Source organism: Triturus cristatus, chromosome 3_2 (genome assembly GCF_964204655.1).
Source record: "Triturus cristatus chromosome 3_2, aTriCri1.1, whole genome shotgun sequence".
In the NCBI taxonomy this organism is placed as follows: domain Eukaryota; kingdom Metazoa; phylum Chordata; class Amphibia; order Caudata; family Salamandridae; genus Triturus; species Triturus cristatus.
Genome location: NC_140584.1, coordinates 1,052,085,973 through 1,052,104,655, shown reverse-complemented (window position 1 = coordinate 1,052,104,655; position 18,683 = coordinate 1,052,085,973). Strand labels below are relative to the sequence as shown.

At 40.3% G+C, this 18,683-nt stretch overlaps 1 protein-coding gene across 3 annotated transcripts in view; it reads right to left on the bottom strand.

The window, feature by feature from the left end:
* The window catches only part of LOC146859096 (eosinophil peroxidase-like), a 306,952-nt gene that overhangs the window by 203,421 nt on the left and 84,848 nt on the right, over positions 1-18,683 (bottom strand). For all 3 annotated transcript variants that reach the window (XM_085649750.1, XM_085649749.1, XM_085649751.1), the window contains exon 5: positions 17,891-18,011. In XM_085649750.1, coding sequence (XP_085505876.1) covers positions 17,891-18,011 — 121 coding nt within the window. The remainder of the gene's footprint in view (positions 1-17,890; positions 18,012-18,683) is intronic.

The window sequence follows — 18,683 nt, the reverse complement described above, 5'->3', positions numbered from 1 at the left end:
TAATTTTATTAAGTGATTAATTCATAATTAAATTAATTATGTGAATTTTTATGTGTAGTGGGTTGTGGATTTATAGGGGAATAGGGTGGGATGTAATTAAAATAAAATAAATAATGATATATTTTATTTATTTGTAATTATTATTAATTAATTGTTATTAATTAGTTAAATATAGTAAATATAAATAATTTATTATTGTATTTTATTTGTTGTTATTGCTAATTAATGTATTGTTAATTAATAATTAATAGGTGAATATTTGTAATTTCGTAGTTAATATGTTTTAATTAGTCAATTAATAACTATATTAATTATAAAGAATGTATTATTAATTGTAAATAAGAGATACATTGATATTTAAATCTATTGTGTATTTTGTATGTGTAGTGTGTTGTGTGTTAAAGGGGGAATAGTGTGGTATGTAATTTAAATTTATTTATTTAAATATTTATTCTACATAATTGGTATTTAATAATATTTATTTTTTTTAAACATTGTTAACATGCAATTTTTTTATAAGAAATTATTGAATTGGTTATAATGTTCATAGACTCACTATGCTATCTAGTGCTTTCCCAACTGTTTTACTATCTGGAGTGGGAATAGTAATTTTTACCCCTACGCTATCCAGCGCTTTCCCTACTGTTGCACTCTCTGGAGTTGGAATAGTAATTTTTACCCCTACGCTATCCAGCGCTTTCCCTACTGTTGCACTCTTTGGAGTTGGAATAGTAATTTTTACCCCTACGCTATCCAACCTTTTCTCTACTGTTGCACTGTCTGGAGTGGGAAGAGTAATTTTTACCCTTACGCTATCCAACACTTTCCCTACTATTGCATTTTCTGGAGTGGGAATAGTAAATTTTACCCTTACGCTATCCAACACTTTCCCTACTATTGCACTCTCTGGAGTTGGAATTGTAATTTTTACCCCTACGCTATCCAATGTTTTCCCTACTGTTGCACTCTTTGGAGTTGGAATAGTTATTTTTACCCCTACGCTATCCAACGTTTTCTCTACTGTTGCACTGTCTGGAGTGGGAATAGTAATTTTTACCCTTACGCTATCCAACACTTTCCCTACTATTGCACTCTCTGGAGTGGGAATAGTAAATTTTACCCTTACGCTATCCAACACTTTCCCTACTATTGCACTCTCTGGAGTTGGAATAGTAATTTTTACCCCTACGCTATCCAACGTTTTCCCTACTGTTGCACTCTTTGGAGTTGGAATAGTTATTTGTACCCCTACGCTATCCAACGTTTTCCCTACTGTTGCACTGTCTGGAGTGGGAATAGTAATTTTTACCCTTACGCTATCCAACACTTTCCCTACTATTACACTCTCTGGAGTGGGAATAGTAATTTTTACCATTACGCTATCCAACACTTTCCCTACTATTGCACTCTCTGGAGTTGGAATAGTAATTTTTACCCCTACGCTATCCAACGCTTTCCCAACTGTTGCACTCTTTGGAGTTGGAATAGTAATTTTTACCCCTACGCTATCCAATGTTTTCCCTACTGTTGCACTCTCGGGAGTTGGAATAGTTATTTTTACCCCTACGCTATCCAACATTTTCCTTACTGTTGTTTTTGTTGAAGTTGGACTAGTAGTTTTATTGTGTCTGATATTGAATATGTTTTGTAATATTTTAGCTATTGTAATATATAATTAATAATAAAAATTATTCAAATTAAAAATATTGATTATTTGCTATATGTAATTATTTAATATATATTAATGTTATTGTTTTATGTGTATAGATGTATTGGTAATTTAAATAAATATTTAATAATTTATATGTTACTGAAATGATTATTAAAAGTAATTATTAAGTAAGTGTATATATTATATATTATATATATATGTTTAATTAAAGTTTCATTTAATTATATATATTTATTATACATTTTACATATTATTAAATATATTTAATTATGTTTCTTTGATTTATAAGTATTATTTGGTTTATTTTACATATATTTTTAAAGTAAAAAAAACGATATTTTTGAATTACGATATTTTTGACATCGATATTAAATTATCGATATTTTTGTACTTACCATGTTGTAGATAGGATGTCGATATTCTTGACCACGATATTTTTGTTGCGATATTTTTGTAGGTCGAATTTTTGTCTTTCGAAATTATGTCATACAATCGAAATAATTGAAGGAGTAACTCCTGTGATAGAGAAAATAATAAGACAAGGAATGTTGAGAGAAATAATGAGTAGTCCATGTAATTCACCAATAATGGGACTGAAAAAGCCTAATGGGAAGTTCAGGATAGTACAAGATCTGAGAAAGATAAACAAAATTGTTGTGTCATACTGTCCCATTGTACCAAAAACATCAGTAATTTTATATCAGATTCCCCATGACGCAGAATGGTATACAGTGATTGATCTATGCCATGCTTTCTTTTCCATCCCATTCCACCATGACAGTCAGCAACTTTTTGCATTTCGTTTCGGCAAGCGTATTTTGGCTTGGTGCTGAATTCCACAGGGGTATACAGAAAGCCCCTCAATATTTAATCAGCTATTAAAAAAGTCTTTGGAAAGTCTAGAAATGCCTGAAAATTCGGTGTTAGTTCAATATATCGACGACCTCCTTGTGGCGTCGAAAACCCGTGAAGCCTGTGAGGTAGACACAATAGCATTGCTGAATCATTTGGCAGATGGAGGACTGAAGGTGTCACCATCAAAATTGCAATTTTGTAAGAAAGAAGTACAGTATTTAGGACATAACATTGAGAAAGGATTAAGAAAAATAACGATAGACAGAATCAGGATCATAAAAGGAATGAGAGCACCCATGACTCAAAGAGAGGTGAGAATGTTTCTGGGAATGGTTGGATATTATCGTCAATGGATCAGTAACTTTTCTTTGATCGCAAAACCTTTGGTACGACTGACGAGAAGTGATGTGAAAGATGCCATTGATTTGAACAAGGAAGAATTGGCAGCATTTAAACGGTTGAGAGATGGGCTGTGTGAAGCACCTGCATTAGGTATGCCTGATTATGAGAAAGAGTTTGAGTTGTACTGCAGTGAGAGAAATGGATGTGCACTCTCTGTGTTGATACAGAAGCATGGAAACCCAGTAGCTGTGGCCTTACCTGGGTGTTTGAAAGCAGTAGCTGCTACATGCCGAAGTTTGGAGCAGAGTGAGGGGATCGTGATGGGATATCCTGTGAAAGTGCTTGTACCTCATGATGTGGCGATCCTTTTAACAAGGAGTCGTACTCAGTATATGACATATAGTCGGCTGACTAAGTATGAAAAGGTCATATTAGGTGCAACCAATGTAAGTCTTGTGAGATGTTTGAGTGTGAATCCTTCAACATTGTTGCCTGATGCTGAAAATGTGGAAGTCAGAGATGAAGCAGATCATGACTGCCTGGATGTACTTGATTTTTGTACAAACCCACGACCGGACATAAAAGATGTACCTTTACCGGAAAGTGATTTTGTCATGTTTGTTGATGGGTCTTGTTTGAAGGAGTGTTAAGTGCAGCATATGCAGTATGCACAGTCGCAGCAGTAATGGAAGCATCCTATCTGAAAGGAGTAAAATCGGCCCAAGTAGCAGAGCTTGTGGCTCTGACTAGAGCATGTAAGATTGCGAAAAGTGTGAGAGTAACTGTGATAACTGACAGCCAGTACGGCTTTGGAGTACTCCACGACTTCGGCCAACTATGGCTCCAGAGAGGATTCTTAACATCATGTGGGACTCCCATTAAGAATGCTGAAGTGGTTGGAAAGTTGCTTGAGGCGATACAGCTGCCTAGGCAATTGGCTGTTGTAAAGTGTGCTGCCCACAGTCACAGTGGTGATTATATCGCCACAGGAAACAAGTATGCAAATGACATGGCACAATACTGTGCACGTAATCAGAATTCCATCAATCGGGCTAAGGAAAGGGAAATGATTTCTTGCTCTTTGATGTTTACTAACACTGTAAGAACAAGGGAAGAAGTAAGACAGTTGCAGTAAGAGGCAGGAGATGAGGAAATGAAACAGTGGGTAAAAGCAGGATGTGCACCAAGAGAGAAGGATCATGTGTGGGTTTATCGAGATGGAAGACCAGTTATGCCTGATAGCATGATGTCTACCATGGCACTTGTGGCAGAAAGTCTTTGTCAAAGATGCCTAATATGTCAGCAATACAATCCTGGGAGGAAGACAGTAGTGAGTCTAGGAACAATAGGCAGAGAAGGAGGGCCTTTTACCAGAATGCAAGTGGATTTCATTGAGATGCCTCCCTGTAACAGGTTGAGGTTTGTTTTGGTTATGGTCTGCCTATTTTCCAGATGGGCGGAGGCATTTCCAACAAGAAGAAATGATGGGATGACAGTGGCAAAATTACTTTCGAGAGAATGTATCCCTATATTTGGGTTCCCGGTGACAATTGAATCAGACAGAGGAAGACATTTTCATAATGAGATCATAAAACTGATTTGTGAAGCATTGAATGTACGACAGAAACTACATTGTGCCTACAGACCAGAGGCTTCTGGTGTGGTGGAACAAATGAATGGTACTATCAAAAATAGAATAGGGAAAATGTGTTTAGTCACAGGTATGAAATGGTGTGATGTCTTGCCTCTGGTACTCATGACTATTAGATCAATTCCAGACAGAACTACAGGGTTAAGCCCCCATGAAATTATCATGGGACGAGCCATGCGGCACGTGTTTATACCAGTCAACAAGCTGATGACTATAACTGATGACATGGTGTTGGAATACTGTAAAAGCCTGGCTGACGCAGTTCATTCTGTGGTTCATCAGGTTGGGGCGGATGCCACCACCCTTGGAAAGAAGCCAGCCCATGAGCTGAGCCCAGGGGACTGGGTAAGGATAAAGGTCCACAGAAGAGGAAACTGTTTGGTTCCAAGGTGGGGAAAACCAAGACAAGTCATTCTGAACACAACAACAGCTGTAAAGTGTGCTGGACTGAAAAACTGGATCCATGCAAGTCATACATTAAAAATTCCAAATCCAGTAGACAGCACAGAAAAGGAATATTTTGATGAATCAGAATCCAGTACTGAGTCAGAAGACGGAGAGTCAAAAACAACTGAAAACTCTGAAAAGGGGGAAGCAGAACCAAGTCTAACATTTGTCCCCACAAGTAGCTCCCTGAGAAGAAGATTACAGATTTCTGATACCAGTTCAGATTCCGAAATCGAAGAAGGAACGCAATGTTCCAGGAAAGAACAAGGAAGGTACAAAGAAAAAGACAGTGAAGAGGCAATTAAAGAAATTAGTGAAAAGAAAGTGCCAGATGAAAGATTGAGAGAAATTCTACCTGAAATAAACTTAAATGAACAAGGGACAGGTACAGAGAGAGAGGGACAGATTTCTGCGGAAGACCCCCGAGGAGGCGTAGGGAACTGCAACATCCAGTTAGGTGAAGGGATAAGTAGTCAGCAGGAAGATTGCATATCGGAGATTCGAGGAGGGACAGAAGTAGGGAAAACAAAACAAGTGGTGGAAAAAGAAATTGTTGAGAGTAAAAAGCAAGTTGAAGCAGAGTCTGAAGAAAGCGAAGATGAAATACCTGAAGGTCGAGTTCTAAGAAAAAGAGCTTGGAGAACTGAAAAGAACGATAAGGGAAGTAAATTGAAAAGAGCTGCAAAAGACGACGTTTGGCCGAATAGAATAAAATAATTGAGATATCGATTGACACGGGTAAATTCACCGAGGGCTGAACAGGTGAATGAAGTGACAAGTCAGGAGAAATCAAAAGGAGAAGAAATAATTGTGATTAAAGAAAGCAAAAGAACAAGGAAACATAACCAGAAGTATAAGTCGCCGGAATGGACGTACGTGGCTATACCTGAAAGAGGAAAAGAGGCAGATAATCAAGGAAATCCAGAGGAGACTGTACTGAAAGTGGTTAAAGAAGAGGAAGAATCGGAAATCCTGAGAGTTCTCTTGTCTGACATTGGGGAAGAAGAAACGGAAATTCAGGAAATTCTGTATTCGGATCACGAAAGAAAAGTGAAAGACGATGAGATGCCAAACTGAATAAAACAAGAAAGCTGCTGAAGAAATAATAAAAATACGAAAAAGAGAAAAACTGGTAGAACCAAGTAGGCGCTTAGAGCCTTGGGTTAGGAAAACTAGTTGTGAAGTAGAAGAGGCTAAGTCAAAAGACACGGTCCATTTTAGCAAAGATGGCAAACCTAGATAGTAGCAAAGGTAGATGTACATTTTTGAGGAGATGGTGTAAAATGTGTTGCTGTTGTACAGGATTACTAATGCTTCTGTGGAGCATACTTGCTCTTTTGATCTCTTTTAAAGTTACTATAGATACACTAGAAGGATATAGTAAGAACAAAACTAATATAGGAAAAATTCAAAGGGTAGTACCGACTGAAATAGATAAAAACTATTTACATAAAGATAGGTCTATAACAGATTTTTCTAACAATGTGTTTTCAAAATTATTGTATGAATATGTAAAGACAATGGATGTAAGGGACTGCTACGTTTGTATGCAGTTACCTGCCTCGGTTTCAGGGGGAGTGACTTATCATCACCTTCCAGTAACATCTGGAATAACATGTAGTATAATAGCTAGTTTATTTTATCAAACAGCAAAATGAGAATACTATTTTTCAGATGTAGATAATATTTTCGCACAAGTACCTTCAATTAACAAATTAAATAAGGTAAAACCTGCTAAAGTATTAGGTGAATTCTTTTTAGAAACTAAAGAACTAACATTAGAATCTATTTTTAGAAATAATTTGACTTGTAGTTTAAAGAAGGAGGAAAAATCATTCCTGGACATGGTGGAAGAGAGAAGATTAAAATTACAAAGGAAGGCATTTGAAGGAAATATAGAAAAGACAGTCTGGGATGTAGAAATAGAAAAACACCTGAAAGGAGAAGCTAGTCCAACTATGGCTTTAGATCGACCTTAGAAAGGGAAAATGTGTATAAGAAGGAATCAAACTGCTTATGACAAATATTTTGTAGGGAATAGTGAATGCCATGATACATACCGAATCATGGGGGGATGGGGATCTAAAGGTGGAAAAGATCCAGTTTTCCCTGGGATATATTTTGTTTGTGGAAACAAGGCATATTATCATTTGCCAGACCATTGGTATGGCACATGTTATGTAGGTCTGGTTTTTCCCAAAAAAATTCATATGGATAGAGGAGAAGTTGGTGTACATAGATTAGGTAGTTATTTAGCACGTAGTAAGAGAGAATCTTGGACAGAAATTGTGGGTGACATTTTTGGATCATTGATACCAGCAGTGGGAATATCTCTGAATGCAAACAAAATTAGAAAATTATCAACAGTAGTGGATCGCTTGTCAACAAGCACCGCTGGAGGATTCTTATTAGTGAACACTGAAATGGTTGCCATGCGTGCTATGGTTATGCAAAATAGACTTGCCCTTGATATATTATTGGCAAAAGAGGGTGGAGTCTGTGGAATGCTGAAAGTTCAACACTGTTGTACTTATATTCCTGATGAAAGTAAAGATCTTAAAATTTATATTAAAAATATTACAGAATTGCATGACGAAATTGCACCACTGGAGGTTGAAGGTGTTTGGGAAAAGATTGGAAAGAAAATATCAGCTATTAAAGATTTCATAGTAAAACTAGGTAGTACATTTTTAGGTAAAATATTATTTCCATTAACATGTGTCATTTTTATAATATTACTGATAAGATTAGGATGTATTTGTCGCAAAAACAATAAAAATCTGAAAAAGTTAAAAAGAGAAAAATTAAGGAGAAGAGATAAGAAACAAGAAAGAGAATTTGACGAGATCGAATTAGAAGAGTTTAAAGAAAGCATGTACGAATCAGCAAAGAGAGAAGAAATAGAGAAACTGATTTATGAATAAAAGCAAGAAATCATTTTGAAATTCCGTAAAGAAATACAAAATTTTGATGGTGTGGTGATAAAATCACCAAAGGGGGGATTGATGGAGCGGGTAATACAACATTTTGTATACCCCCCCCTAATTTGCATGTGCGTACTAATTAGAATAATCAATTAATTATAACCATATTAAATGTTTGAAGTGGAATATTAATCAATCCTATTAATGTATGAATTATACGTGGGATTTGCATTTGCATGGCCAAAATAATTCGTAAATTAAAATATGTACGCATACTAATATTAGAAAATTAGAATATTGCACAATATGTTGCTTTTGTGATGTAATTGTAAGTCGCACCAGATGACATCACTGGGTGAATATAAACGCTTTGAATGTTGCTATTATGCTATATAATTACATACACATAGGGGAATTAGTAATGGTTTAACATTTTATTAGCCATATCCATGTTTTAATTACTCTTTGTGTTTGTTGACCATTTGGGCCTATCATAAAATTGCCGCCCTTTTGACTCGACGCGACTGTCAACATTCCACGAGGTTTTGGGTGGAGTGCGTCTGCGCTACCGTGAGCAACAGTGGCCTCGTCCTGACCCCAGCCAAGCTGTACTAACCAAGGACATACTGGGAGAGTTGCCAGAAACACCAAACAATAGACTGTCTTTAAAAACCGGAACCAGCAAGTGCGATGGCCTAACTTAATAAACTATGTGAGAACTTCACCGATCGACCCCAAACCCACCAATGAGGACTGTTTAAAACTGATATTTGCTACAATTTTACATCGATTTTATTTTATTATAAAAAGCTGATAGAATAGTGAGTTGCGCGCTCTTTTTTTTTTCCTTACGTTATGCTGACGGAGAGAACGGTGACACTGCAGGACAGCTGTTTCCCTGAATCTTTGACGGACTGAATTGCTGCCCAATTTCCTGATGAACTGAAGAACTTTGATCTAATGGGCATAGATTGACTTGTACGCGCTTATGGTCTTGACCCAATCTATGGGACTGTAGCGTGCTGCAGGACGACTTGATTGACTTAGAGGACGACAAATAGCCAGATTAGGTAAATATGGTGATCTGTGGCTTGAATAATGGTTCTTTATAATTTGCATTAATTAGATAAACTTTATTAATGATTATAAACAAATGAGTTGGGTTGTTTATTCATAGAGAATGTTTAAAATCTAAATATAAATTAGAGGATTGAAAAATCACCTTACCAAAACAACTAAATTAGAGCTATCGATCACATGGAAGGAATATCTAGACGTGTAGGTATAAAATGTGCTGGATTAAAAATATTTGATGTATAGTTATGTAAATATATTTTCCTTTAGGTAATAAGGTATTCCTTTCATGTCAGCGTTTGGATCATTCATCTCTCGGAAAGAGCAGACCAATGATGTGTGAATGTTGGTGTTATGGGCCCCACCAATGAATGTAATGACTGAATGCGTTAGTGAGATATTTGGTCTGTGACGAAGGGAGGATTTTGGATTCCACGCTGCAACAGTTTTTCTGGTAGCAGGATGATGGTTTTTATTGTTTGGTTTGGTGATTATTGCTTGTACATCGCACCCAGCACACGAAAGTGTGATCCATCCAGTCGAACTCGGGGAAACTAGAGGAAGGCGATGAGGAGATCGCAAAGGCATTTCAGGCATTTTACGCTGAGCTCTACCATAAATACACCCTGCCCGCTCCCGCATTACCACTTAGCTACAGGACGCCCACACAACGGCACTATACCCAGGGCACGCAGAATATCTGGAGGCACCAATAAGGGTGGAGGAAGCGATGGGTCTATATCGCGCCTCAAGCTAATGAAATCACCGGGACCCGACGGCTTCTCGGCCGGGTTCTATCAGTCTTTCTGCCAGGTTTTTGCTCCAATTTTGACACAACTTTTTAATTCCTTTACGGGACCCGGGACGATTCCCCCGGAGATGCTGGTGACCTCTATCATGGTACTGCTAAAACCAGAGAAAGATAAAACACTCTGTGGCTCCTACCGCCCGTTGTCGCTTCTGAATGTGGACTTGAAGCTCTTCACCGGAGTGCTAGCTGCCCGTCTAGGCCCTCTCATGCCGGATATCATCGAACCGGACCAGTCTGGCTTCATCCCTAACAGACAAAGCAGCAACAATACCAAACGCATATTACAACTGGTCGACAAAGCCCACCGTATAAACATGAATGCTCTCCTCCTGTCGGTAGATGCCGAGTAGGCATTTGATCGGGTGGACTGGGACTTTTTAGATCAGACTCTGGTGCACCTTGGTCTGGGAGACAGGTTCAGGGTCTGGGTGTTGAGCTACTATACAGTGCCCACGGCGACTATTAGAGTCAATGGGGTCTCATCCAGCCCCTTTGAGATCCAGACAGGCCCCCCCAACAGGGATGCTCGCTGTCGCCCCTCCTCTTCACGTTGTATGTCGAGCCGCTGGCTCAGAGGATCAGGGATAATCCCAACATTTTGGGCATTCCGTTTGGCGGGGAGAGACACGTGATCAGCCTCTATGCGAATGACATCATCGCATCCCTCGAATCACCAGAGCGCTCTGTCCCGGCATTTGTACAAGAACTGGAATCCTTTAGCCAGGTCTCTGGGTTCCGAGTCAACGTCGGATGATTCTTTGGTTGCACCAACAAGGGACAACAAATACGCCGGAAGGGACACCTATGCGGGGATACCAGTTATGACATCTATCACATACCTCGGAATTGAACTGGCCCCATTCGTTTCACAAACGGTAAAATTAAATTATTCCTAGTTAACCATTCAGCTAACTAATGAGCTGCAGCATTGGAAGCACTATCCACTATCACTCCTGGGAAGGGTAGCAGCGATTAAGATGTCCATCCTTCCTAAAGCACTATATCTCTTACAAACAATTCCGCTATGGCCCCAGCCGGGTACTCTCCACAAACTACAACAAGGGATACTACAGTTTATCTGGGCTGGGGCAAGTCCTCGAATGAGAAGGGAGCTGGGTTACCTTCGACTCGATGAGGGAGGTTTGGGGATCCCGTACATACTGGAATACTTTAGAGCAGCGCAACTCCGGTACTTCGTGGAATGGAATAGGTCACAATCCGAAAAGAAATGGCTGTTCCAGGACAGAGCGTTAGCAAAACCTTCCCTCTGGAAGGTCCATTTCCTCAAGAGTGCAGATAGGCCTTTAAATTTATGGGGATCACCCATCATACACACACAACTCAGGGTTTGGGATGGTGTAGCCACTAAGAAAGGACTGACTTCTTTCCCCTCGCCCATGACTCCTCTATTGGAGAACAAAGACTTTACACCGGGGCTGGATTGAAGAGCTATCCTGGGGTGGCGGGGAACTGAATGTAAGTAGCAGGACACTTCTTTGATCTCAAGAGGATTCTTTAATTCCCTGACTTCAGAGTAGAGTATGGCCTTCCTGAAACGGAGGGATTCCACTATCTGCAATTCCGGCACTAGCTTCTCCAAACGGAGGTGCGGCCAAAGGTGAGCAGGATGTTGACAAAATATGAACGGTGGCTATTAAGAAAGAATATCGATAGGAAAATGATCTCCGAACTGTATGATATAATATGACCACAAACACCTGAGGTGCCCACGGCTAGTCAGAAAAGATGGGCAAAAGACTTAGTAAGGGACCTCACTGGAAAAGAATGGAAGGATATCTACTACCGAGCCAATCATACGGCGCGTAACACAGCAGGAAGACCGCAAATAAAATAGCCACATACTGGTACCCGACACCGGTTCACCTTAATAAGGGGAACCCGGATCGTAGTCCGACCTACTGGAGGAGCTGTGGGGAAGGCGGCACGCTTGTACATCTGCTGTGGGAGTGTAAGGAACTAGCAGGGTACTGGCAGGCGATCCTGGACGATGTAGATAAACAGTTTGAGACGCAAATCCCGAGATTCCAGGCATATGTAATACTAGGACTACCTAACCCCCTGATGATCTAGGAGGGGGAGGTAGATGGGACTGGTACTGGGAGCAGCACTTCAAAACATCTTATCGCACTGGGGAACACAGATAAGGCCAACATACTTAGGGTGGTTGTGGCACATTTTAGGGATGGAAAGGATACAGACTTCTTTCACTAACTCCACAGCCACCTTTACAAACATTTGGCAGCCAATAATCTCTTTGCTAGCCACTGAAATGAATGAAATCACATGCCCAAGATACCTCCGGCTCCTCCGCCTCACATCTCCGGATACACCAACTCCTACCTCATGATCAGCATTCTCGCCCGATATTCTGCTCTACTGCAAATAGGCCTCAAGCACACCAGTTCGTGGGTGGGAAGGGGAGGGGGGATTATGTTCCTGTTTTTTCTTCTGTTTCTGTTTTTTTCCCTTTGGCATTGCTGAATAAGTAAAATTTTTATGATACTGGAACATACAGAGACTTTATGGATTACCTGATAGCAGTTGACGGAACATGGACCGCATGACATCCATAAACCATCCGCAGATTTCTATATGTATGGCCCAAACAGGGCAGTGGTGATGAGGTGCTATTTTACCCTTGAGATGTATGTTCTTTTATGGCTGCAGAATGTCAATAAAACAAAGTTAAACCTAAAATGACACCAAAACAACTAAACTCTAATGTTGGGAACCGGACATATGAATTTTTAAAGATTTAACACAATATAGCACATAGAAACCTATAGCCCACCTTGGGGCATCTGGTCGGTCCTGACCAGGACAAAGTCACAGTTTCAGGCTGACCGCAATGGAGCCCTGCTCGGATACCGCCCACTATAAGCCCCGGTCAAGATTTCACCTTTGGACTTAGAAACTTTTCTGGAGCTTTTTCTACAGGGGTCCTTCGATGCTCTTCACCAGTTCAGGGTCGGTAAGGGTTTGACAGTTTGTTTTCCAGGGAGCTCCTGGTCAAACTCTGGTAGTTGGACCTCCGGAGCTTTTCAGCAGGATGAACCAGCAGGGCAGGCCAGCTCGCAGTTTAAGGTCGCCGGCTTGGCTCTCACTGTTGAGTCGATACCCTTATGGAGCTTTTTTTCAAATGTGCCTCAAACTTCTACAAACATCTGGTACTTCTTCCTGAAGTTCCTCTGGGGAGTCCAAAGTGTCCAAAACGCAAGGATCTAGAATCTCCAAGATGGTCCTTGAAAGGTCAGGACTTCAGTTCCCACAATCCACTTGGACAAAACCCTTACAAATCCACTGGATGCACTCCAGGCTGGGGATTCTTGGAGGTGATGGTCCAGGTGAGCTCTGTTAACCTGTAGCTTGCAGAGCGTCCACTCTTTATTCCTCTTGAAGCAAGGTACATCCAAAGGACTGTGTGGTCATTCGTGCTAAATATCGATTGAAGCCTTGAAAAAGTTTCTATGAAATGAAACACGTGTCAGCTGCCGGTTCAACGCTTGGAAGGAGGATTGACACATCAAGCTGATCATCCTGATTATATTACTAATGTTTTTTCAATCTTGTAATTTTGGCACATATTTATAATAAACTGATACGGCAAGAACGACTTTGATGTCCTGCTGGTACTTTGAATTGATAGACTTGAATAACTCTATGAATTGATATATACTTCAATAGGAGTGCCGAGGTTTATTTCTGTTTTATGCTCTGGCATTCATGTGTAGCACAGCTCTCTCTAACAGATAGCCTCTGATTGGGTGAGCTACTTATCACTTAATCAATGCACCCTGGCTAATCCTGTTAACTCTGACGAATCGGGGGAGACCACAGGAAGTCTGAATTTTGGCTTACAGACAAGAAAGTCATAACTTCCTTTCTGTATATTTTAGGATTAATTCAACAAAAGCATCTTATTGGATTTATCAATACCATTCCCATAGGTCCCAGAATACTATTTTGTGAATTTCTAGCAATAGCTATGTATTAATCAACTATTGCCATGTTAACTTATGTGGCTGGGGATCTACAATGGGGAAAATTACAAGTGCGATTTTTCCAACACTAGGGCCTATAAAACATCTTTTCTAAGGATCCTGGTTATAGCTACATGGACCCTCACCCCTGGTACACCTAGGGGAGTCCCTGTGGGTACCTAACAAGCCAAACTATTGTAGTGTTTCACTTTTTAAGTGCCCCTACCACCAAAGTTGAGTTTGGGCACCATTTACATTTAAAAGCAGTGCAGCAACACAGGGCTGTTTTTAATCTGACCTTAGGCTGTCAACAGTGCGCACATGAAAGTGAAGAAAGGCCTGCTGGCCTCTAAATTGCCATGCAATATTATTTACTAGGGATTTAAAGGTAGTTTTAATCCCCTGGGCCTATTATGTACTAGGGACTTCTAGGGTAGCTCATGCCAATTATAAGTGTTGCTCTAATATATAGTGTACTCTCCTGCATGTGGGTGTTTTCACTGTGTTACACTCTGTTTTCACCATAGCACTGGCCCTGGGCCTGGTTACCCAGGGACAGTCAGAGTCAGTTACCACTAGTACCAGTCAGCAAACAAATGGGGGTGCGCAGGACACACAGGATGACTTTGCAACAACCAGATAGAAGGAAGTTCCCACAGTCTAATATGGAGAGAACTAGTGTCCTGACTAGGGACCTAAAGTCCTGGTTAGGGATGACCTGTCGGATGCCCCAAAGTAGTCTAAGGTGGTAAGGTGAGTTTGTAGCCTCATTGAGATATGAGATTATAGATTAAACCGATTGTCAAAGAGAAATCCTATTCATTTCACACTGTCCACAATCACTAGTAAGCAACCCAGGAAAGAGCAAGAATCAATCTGCTCTTGGGCAGGCACACAGTATTTTTTCAACAAGATTAAAAAGAGTTCTGTTTTAGTTGGGTGAGTTTTAGGTGTGGATGGAAATCCACTTTTGAATTCTGGACAGGGTGTTGGCAAGCAAGTAGGTGTTGGTTGAGGAAGAAATCTTGATAAGGATCTGATTATCATCAGCATATTGGTGATACAGTAGACCAACATTTCTCGAAGAGTCTCTAGATAAACAGCATGAGACAATATAGATCCCTGGGGGATGAGGTTAACTGCACTTGATAAGGAACTCTCTGTTTTAATCGTTTGGAAGTGGTTGGAGAGATAGGAGGTTCTCAAATTTAGAATTGTTGCCTCGGTGATTATTTATTCTTTCAGGATATTAACTGTATCAAAGGCATCTGAAAGGTATAGAAGAAGATGATGGCGGGGGTTGCTCTATTCGAGGAAACAGTGTGCGTCGGCAAGTACTTGTTGTATTGAGGTCCGTGTGATGCAGCCCTGCCCGATTGGAATTAATCCAGGAGGTTGTTTGTCTGAATATCAAAAGAAAGTTGTGAGACTACATAGCTTTCTTTCATCTTGCTTAGGAAGGAAATGTTTAAGACAGGCCAGTATTTGTTTACATTCCTTGAGTCTGCTCAGGCTTTTTTCAGAAGGCAGGAGACTGTCCAAGTTTCAGACAATCTGAGAAGGTATCTCGCATAGCTGACAAATTCATTTAAGCAGTGCTTAATTTGAGCCGGGGCTTTCCGGTGCTCAGCACCAGCACTTAATTGGTGTCCGGTGCTCGGCACCACCACCTAATTGTCAACACCATACTTAGAACAGCCCACCACATGGTGGCGCTGCTCCTCTAATTTAGAGATGAGCAGAACAACGGTACTTTAGGACTACAATGTACATTAAAATTGCTAATACCTGCCTCCCCAGCCATTCCTTTAGCTTTGGGGACCTGGCAAAATCTGAACTGTCGCATTTACATGCGAGAGAGATGGTTAGTAGTGGTTTTGGCAGCGATGTCAAGGGCGATGGGTACTGCAGGTGGCCTCCTGGTCCTGGTCAGAGCCCTGGCACTTAAAAGTTTACAAATTAAGCACTACACTAAAGTGGTCCAGAAGGGTAGAAACTCTTTGGCAAACTCCTTACTAATGGATCCTGGCCCAGTGCATTGAAGTTCATTGGCAGCTTAGTTTTGAGTGGCTCCGTGTTTGATATTTCATTAAAGTCAGACCAGCAAGAATGGACCTTGCAGGTGAGCTTTTGGTCGTTACGGTCAACAGGTTTGGGAGGAAGAGAGACCTCGAAAGAATACATTTTCTTTGCAAAGAATAAAGCAGAGTCTTCACATTTATATTCTGGACCATGGGCAGTGTTGATGGAGGTTGGGTTGTTTGAATATTTAATCACTTGGGAGAGAAGCTTTGATTGATTCTTAGAGTCATTTCTTATGCCGGAAGGACACATGGGTTTGCCAAATGGACAATGGCCACCACCTCCTTCATGGGGTTGGGGAAGGGCAATCACAGACCTTTGAACTCATTTTAATGACAGAGTCAAGGTGAGAGCACTTGGGAAAGGTTCTTGTGCTGTCCTGAACAAGAGGAGTTAATTGAATTGAATGACCTCAAGTTTATTCCTTCAGGGTGTACAGTATGTTTTACTTTATTTGCTCAGACAATGGAGAATATCACACTATCATATCCTTAGGCTTTAAACTAACACAGCTTCCAGGTGAAAGAGATGGAATTTGTTCATGTCCATACAGCTGAAGGTGAGTGCAGTTGGAGTTACTATTGTTGCTAGAAGTAAATGAGGTCCAAAGCCATGGTCTATATTCTAGCTGGTTGCTTAGTTCTCCACAGCAGTGAAGGGCCCTGTGTGGCAGTTTCATTAAATACTGTTTTACTGCGAGGTTTGGTGTAGGTTAGTACTTGGTTCTTTTGAGGGAAGCTGAGTAGTAGTTTTTTTTCTGTACAGATTCGTTTTCTCAAATAGTTGGCGGAGGAACTCTTTTCCAGCAGCAGGGGGGAGATTTATGGCTTGTAAACTTGCAAAGGGAGTTGAGCACAGGAAAGTCCTTAAAGCAAGATGGTGGGTTTGAAAGAATCAGGTCAATTGTATCAAGTCCAGCCTCACGCCCTTAAAAGGAGTTAGAGGGTGCCCGGCTTGGAACAGTCGTAGAGACAGTCAAGCTTCAGCCCAAGTCTAAGAACTCAGCATTACAGACGCAGAAGGTGGGCAGGCATTGACTGATGAGCAGTACCAGTGATGTAGGTGGATCACGGTGAGTGCAGGAGTAGTAGAGACTTCCTCTCCTGGTCACTACTGTCTCTGTACCCTGCTACCAGCTCCTTCAGCATGAGTCTGTGCCAGCACTCACCTCAGCCTCCCTCCGAGAACCACAGGCTCTTTACGGCAGTAGTATTTAATCTCGCATCCCGCTTGGCCATGGGGACGTAGTAGCCATTGGCTTTTCACGCAATCACAAGTGACCAGAGAGGGGTGGAACTCCTCCTGGAGTCTCATTCAGGTCTCATAACTTCCATCTTCATTCCTGGATGCGAATTATTTTTTTAATTAAGTAGTCAGATTATCCGTTCTCTGTTGTGAACGCCTAATATAGTGTCACATTCATTTACATTGAAGGGGAGAATTAGGTGTCCGGCAAACCATTTGCAGCATATTAAACACAACTTTAATGAATGTATGACAATCTCCAAATGAGGACCAGTTGCCCATAGCCAGCGCCATTGAAATTATGCAGCAGAAGGGGGGAAATTATGTGACAGGGTTAACTAAATTAAGTGGCAAAAAAAGCAAAATTATGAGGCATACTGCTTTTATTTTCTGAGAGTATTGCTTCAATATTTTGTAATGTTTACACTTATTAACACTGTTTAGGCATGGTTGCACCTCATTAGTACCTGTTTAACATCCAAAGATAGCAATAAGCAACAGAAAACTGACCAGTGTAACTTTGCAAAGGGCATTCCACTGCAGGACAAAATGTGGCGCAGTGTTTTTAGAAACTTTTGAATCGTTTGAGCTAGAATTTATTTTGTTTGTTTGTTAAAATCTATAGATTATGCAACAAATGATGGATTAGGTAGCAAATGCGGCGGATCCATAATTATGCAAAAAACGCTGCAGCTGCTCAGTCACATAACTCCAGTGGACCCTCTCATAGCTCAGATTGACCCACAGGCATTATAAGTCAAAGGAAGCCACAGTGAGCACAGTTACCTGTTGTTGCATTCGCCAGTGATGGTTCTGTATCGACTGTCCGGACAAGCTGCCGGCATTGACTGACAGGCACACCCAGTGACCTTGGAGATGGTGTGAAGCTGTTCAGCAGTGAGTATTTCTGCAAAATGTTACAGCGAAAGCATTGTTAAATCGTTGCTAAACTTCCCAACCCCTCTATTACTGAATACATACTTTTTAACTCTCACTACATTTGCCAAACCATTCCAATCCCTGTTATGTTTAAAAAAATGTAATCATGCTTGCATAATTTAAGCACTTGTATCAAAATTATTTTTCCCGAAGACTCCTTAATTGGTTAAATTTGGAGCTGTTTTACTGGTCATTTCAAATTGTTCCTTTTTCTGAAAAATAGACTAGAATCTGTTAGGTATAAAATGTACAAGGTGAATTCTGGCAAACGGAGAGAAATGGGGCACTGTACAAAAAGAATCCAAATAAGATTCAAAGGATGTATGTTTGATAAACAAACGGATAAATAACTTTGAGAACATTTAAAATGTATTAGAAATTTAAAAAAAATAAAAAATAAAAACACAATGGAAATTACGAAAATTCGGTAGAATAGATACTTCAAGAAAGGGGTCACGGACGATAACAATCCTGCAAAAGTCTACCCACAGAAATGTGTTTTTATTGCTTTTCAAGAAACAATTACTGAGTAGAGTGTGAGGATTTCAACTGACAAAGAATTAAATAAATATAGTACAGCATCAGAACATGGTGAATATACAACGTTACATTGCGGTGTTTACACCGCAATACCTTTACA